We start from the raw sequence: 5,938 nt of genomic DNA on the forward strand, positions 1-5,938 counted from the left end.
ACACACCCGAGCGGAGAACATGCATTTTCGAAACTAATTTAGGAACATTTAGCTGACCAATTAAACAACTCTGTTTTAATAATATCAGATTCGTATTTGAACAACTAAGCTTGTTTAGCTTGATGGGTGGAGCAGTGTTATTATGACACGAAGCATGTATTCTGATCGTATAGTGATTATAAAAGGGGGAACCTCTAAGCATATTTTTTTTTAGCAAAATAGGGTTTCCCCTCTGATTTCTATTAAAGAAATCACCATGGAACCAACATGATCAATTAAACCCTAAGCATGATCAATTAAACCGTATTATGGCTGTGCCATGGCAGATTTGAAGCTGCAAACCAGAGAAATGATATTTAGCATCCATTGTTTGCTTCGAACTAAGAACTAAATTCTAAGAGCTGAAAAGAAAGTAGAGTAACCAAGTTAAGATATATTTTCTGGTTGAGATCAAAAAGTTGAGGAGATATGAAGTACCACCTCTCTCGCGGCGCCGTGTAGGCATCGGGGGTGCGATGACTGTCGGTGGCGTTGAAGCAGATCTGCGACGGTAGACGGGTGCATCGGGGGATAAGTCCCGTTGCGGTGGAAGAGAAGGTCGTGTGAGCGGCCCCGGCAAAGAGGACGACGACGCCGATGAAGCGAGAGGACGCGATGCAAGGCTATTGGTCCGTCGCCGTGGATGAGAAACGTCCATCTCTAGCAGTGGACGACGCGGTCTTGGTAGGCGCTCCGGCATGGTGGAGGACGGTGGCGATGGATGTGGTGGAGGACGGCTGCGATGGATGGGGTGGCGGACGGAGGCTGGTGTGGGAATGGGGTGTTCTAGCGCGGACGGTGTATGAATGGGAAAATGGAGGGAGAGGTACGGGGAACCATGTTTTTGGGACGCTCCTGTCAGAAATATGGGGAAGTTACGAACTTATTCCCCGTTTCAAATTTGGACGTCTCGTCGGTTGGGGATATGACGGTAATCTCGCATCTCCTAAATATTTGCCGGTAACTATTTAGGGCGAGGAGAGGGTGTTTTGCCGCCCACGGTTGGCACCCATGGTGTATGAACGGGGCTGACAGGTAGGGCGGTTGTGTCATGTCTGATGAAAGTTACACATCTGCCCCTATTTAAAATATTAGCCTACATCGATTTCGGGCGAGGAGAGGGTGTTTTGCCGCCCACGGTTGGCACCTACGGTGTATGAACGGGGCTGACAGGTATGGGCGGTTGTGTCACGTCTGATGGAAGTTACACTCTGCCGCTATTTAAAATATTAGCCTACATCTATTTCGGATGAGAAGAGGGTGTTTTGCCGCCCACCGTGTATGAATGGGGAATGGAGGGAGAAACAGAGGTCTTTCGGACGAGCTTGAATCAAATGAGTTTTGCCGCCCATGTTTGACGCCCACCGTGTCGGAATGGGCTCAGAGGCGGTTGTGTCACGTCTAATTGAAGTTACTAACCTACCCCTATTTAGAGCAGTGGAAATCGGGCCGATGAATTGTCCGTGTAATGGATAGACAGTAATTTCCATCTCCCAAACACTTGGCTTCGGGCAGCCGATGTGGGAGTGGACATTTTGCTGTTTCTTTCGAATTTTGGGACAATAAGCATCCATGTTTACCCTGGCAACTAAATTCGAATCCATTTTGTATTCCTATATGAATCTTTATAAATCATTCTATGTGTTTTTATATATCTTCAAAAGGACGACAGAGATGTATTCCATTGTCATATATAAATATGGTTTACAAATGCGGATACTCAAATTCAGAAAGTAGAATCCAGTTTAAGGTGAATTCAAATATTTGAAACACTTCATGTCCAACTCAAATGTCACACGCAGCATAATGTGTACTCCCATTTAGATATGTACACAAGCGATGTATCAAGATTCAAATACCGAGTCAATCAACTAAGAATGTACGGGACTAACAGACATATAAACACTTATAGAGTATATGGATCAATAATCTCTTCCTAATAATAAAACACGGATTGAGTCTCCGGGTTCATCGTCGCGGCGTTTTTTCAAAGAAGTCCCTAATGTTTTCGATAATTGAACCCGCAGACTTTATTTTAATGAATCTGAAAAAACGGTTCAGTTTTACAAAACTCCACTCTATTAAATTAAACCAAAACAATCCAACCAATCCTCCGCCTCCTCCTCTGCTCTCGCCATTGCCCGCAGAGCTCCATCCAATCACTGGCTCGCTCGCCGAGATGCAAGGCGGTCACGTCGGCTGGGACAGCGGACGCGCGCGCGGGAGGAGGAGTTCGCGGACCCGCCTTCCATCGTGCGGGCCAGCAACCGCCGCCGCCGCCAGCAGCAGGCACAGCCGAAGATCCCCTCGTGGGGCCGGCGCCGGCTGAGAAGCCCGCGGCCCATGACGATAGCAGCGAGGGCCTCGCCATTCTGGACACCCCGCTCGCCTTCCCCAAGGACGCCGAGCACGACGAGGCAGAGGTGGCGGAGGACGAGGCTAAGGCCAGCGTGCAGCACAAGGTGAGCCACCGTGCTGCGGGATCTGCGCCCGCCCGCCTCCCTCCGCCTATTCATTCCACTTCGATTCCGATTTATTGCTGTTCTTAACCTCCTCGGAGCTTGCACCAGGCTCAAATGTGAGTCCCCTGCACTTCATATTTAGGCTGCAACATTTTCTGAATTTTTAGTTTGGCTGAAGATGCCCTTACTCGCACACTAGATCCATATTCAGGCTGCAACTTTTACTGAATTTTTAGTTTGGCTCGACGAGGTTGACATCGACGACTCCTGCTGCTGCTGAGCTTCGCGTGCCACAGTGACGGCACGGGACGCATCCTCGAGGCCATCGGCGTTGACCCAAAGCCATCAGTGCCGCCGAACCTGGTAGCTTCCACCTCACTGTCGTGGGAGCCTATGAACACAAGACATCCGAGGGGACGCCGGAGACGAGCGAGGGCGGCCACCTGAGGCGCTAGGAGAGGTGGCAGTGGGCAGCGGCGGCGGCACCATCGAGAAGGGCGCTAAGGACCTCGGTGGAAGCGATACCTATCGGTCATCAGAGCCGCCAACCGGCTGCCCGGCTATGCGCCACATCCACATCTCCTGTAGTTGATGTCGCCGCTCCTCCTCTGAAGTGTCTCTGTGGCAGCGGTGTTCCCACCCCCACGCCCATAGTTGCTTCTCCCGATCTGTTGTCCCTCTCGGCATGGACGGCAACAGTGGCTGCAGTTCCTCTCCGGCGAGCTTGTGCTCTTCTCTTTGCATCACCTGCAAAATCGCTAGATGGTCTCTGGTTTGTGGGTGGCAGGCGGTGATCTTTACCTGGGTATATGACCTGGGTATATGTGAGTATGTGACACATCGTTCAAACGCGAATTGCAGAATGATGCCTTGACCAATTTAGTGCAGGATATATGCAAGTTGACTACAAATCAATTGGAATTGTGTACATCTTTAGCAATGTGATCTGGAGTGAAGTTCAGCCAGACTCCTACTATCCCCTGTAAAGGCGCACAGAAAGCTAACATGTGGGCAATGGAGCTACAATCTCTCTTAACCTTACATCAGCACCAACAGACAAATACACAAGTAAACACAAGTTCCCTCGCTGTAGATGAAGCATAGCCAGGGCATGTCAGTCAGTTTCAGTGTGTCTGGTATCAAATCATGTTGCATGTTTATCCCTTGTCAGTTTGGGACGTATGTATATAGCAGCTTAGAGAGAGTGGTTTGGCTCCAGGCGCCTTGTAACTCAGTACTTTTTTTACGGAACTTACCGCGGCTTGTGACTGGATCATGTGGATGGTCTATAAGATTTTGAGCTGGTGTCTTGACTCCCTTAAGAACAACAACAACAACAACAACAACATGTCTGGTGTTATGCCTGAAAGGCATGTAGTTCAGAACGGACCAGGTAACATGCTTTCAAAGTGCATTATAAAATATCAATTCAACTGGAAAATTGCTATTCACAATTGTTTACGTTTGCTACTATGAATTTTGACTTCCAAGATAGCAGCTGATTGTCGGTCGATTTTCTTGTCACATGTCGAAAATATTAGCAATTTTGTTATCAGAAGTTCAGAACTATCTTTGCTTTAACTTTCTTTGGGCCACAAGATATAGGTCGACCCTCAGCCCATGTCTATCGTCCAAACTTTCGTTGGGCCACTGCCTTCAGTTTCCACCTCCGGACCAGGCAATAATGGATTCAGATGATGAAGTTGATAATGCTTCCAGACCTCCTGCAGCTCCATGTGTCCAAGGTACCTTCACTTTACGTACCTTCAACTTTGGTCTGTGTCCCTTGTCATTGTTCAACTTCTAACATCTTCTCTTGCAGGAATCTTCAAAAAATTATTCATACCCCAGATCACCTACTTCACGATGGAACTGCTCATATATGCTATTTCCATTAATGGGCAATGGAGAAGATGTGACACATCACAATATTTTTATAGAGCTTTTAACCTTCTTTACCATGACGATGAATTTTCCAGTTATCAAGCCACATTTCCATCGACCGACGTGGCTCTGACCAGACACGAACAATTTCTAATCTCACCACATGAATGGCACTCTTGGTCTCATCAGATATAAACACACATGTTCTACTTGCTAATGTTGATTGCTCTGCTTGCAGTTGTTGTTACTTTAGATTTGGTGACGATCTTAATTTTTACTATCTGTTTTTAATTAGATTTTAGATAAACTAATTATTTAAAGTTGGTGTCGTTTAGCCCACAAATCAATGAAGTGGCGACATGGGTTGCACGTTGTGTTAAAAGAGGACGTGGACATGGGGGGTTCTTGAGCCATGTTTATTTTGCTAAGGCATGTGACTTTTTTCTTCCGTTGTAACGCACATGCATTTTACTAATTATTTCATTCATAAGGGAAGAGAAGAAATTAAATGAGGGAGACAATTTCACCATTATCCCACTCAGAACACATCCACCACTTCTCTTTCACCCGGTGATAGTAATAAGTTGATGGAGGCGCCATCGAAGGACATGACTGACTTCCTCAATTCTTTCTTTTACCGCGGACACAGAGCGCGTTTGTTTTTTAAGATAAATACTTATTTGAAAAACAATAAAAAAAGTGAACATTTTAAAATATGTCACCATTTTTATATTTAGTATTTCCAAAAAAATGTACCCTTTTTTAAATGTTTGCATTTAAAAATATTCTCAATTTTTTAAGTAAATCAAAATTGTTTTTAAAAATCATGTGTTAAAAATGTGAATCTAAGAAAAATTCCATTTTAAAGAAATGATCAAAAATGTTACTTTCAAAAATATTCATGGTTTATCGAAAAGTAGAAAAAAGATTGACAAACTATTCCATGCACAACTACTCAACTACTCTTTCATGAGATGAAGGATGTTAAGGTGGCTTCTTTAAATCCACACTTCATACTCGCAAAAGAGTAATAAGAATTGAATATAAGAAATGTTGCATAATAGCACACACAAAGCAGATTTTGCTATTTTTCTGGCCCGTTGCAACGCACTGACATTTGTACTAGTATCAACTAACATACATAAGCCAGGCCGTTGTACTTTTTTTTGGCTACAACAACATCCTTTTTTTAGCCAGCATCTTGGCCCTTTTTGATGCGTGCCACTTATGGTCCATCTATACTACTAATGCTGAATGCACATTCAGCCTGATTGGCATATTTGTAGGTCTGGCACAGCAATCCAAATGAAATGTCTCCGAGTCTTATCAATTAATACAGACTTGTGCTCAAATAAAATTGCAAACAAAAAAACAAAAAAAAAACAATTATTACTTGATCTCTAAAACAAATGGTTTGATTGATTACATGAACAGACAACACAAAGGTTATTCAACTATGGAAAGAACATTTCACCTATAATTAAACAAGTAGGAATTTAATTTCCTTTTTTCCTTCAGGACCTTAACAATCTGGTCAGTCTCAGCTTGCTTCA

At 44.6% G+C, this 5,938-nt stretch overlaps 1 protein-coding gene across 1 annotated transcript; it reads left to right on the forward strand.

The window, feature by feature from the left end:
* Positions 1 to 2,160: 2,160 nt before the first annotated feature.
* Positions 2,161 to 4,742, forward strand: LOC119286434. The gene is made up of 3 exons (XM_037565813.1): positions 2,161 to 2,501; positions 4,107 to 4,246; positions 4,324 to 4,742. Exons 1-3 carry the CDS (start codon positions 2,383 to 2,385, stop codon positions 4,578 to 4,580), a joined length of 516 nt encoding a protein of 171 aa, XP_037421710.1. The 5' UTR covers positions 2,161 to 2,382; the 3' UTR covers positions 4,581 to 4,742.
* The last annotated feature ends 1,196 nt before the right edge of the window (positions 4,743 to 5,938 follow it).

The sequence above is a fragment of the Triticum dicoccoides genome, chromosome 4A (assembly GCF_002162155.2).
Source record: "Triticum dicoccoides isolate Atlit2015 ecotype Zavitan chromosome 4A, WEW_v2.0, whole genome shotgun sequence".
Lineage (NCBI taxonomy): Eukaryota > Viridiplantae > Streptophyta > Magnoliopsida > Poales > Poaceae > Triticum > Triticum dicoccoides.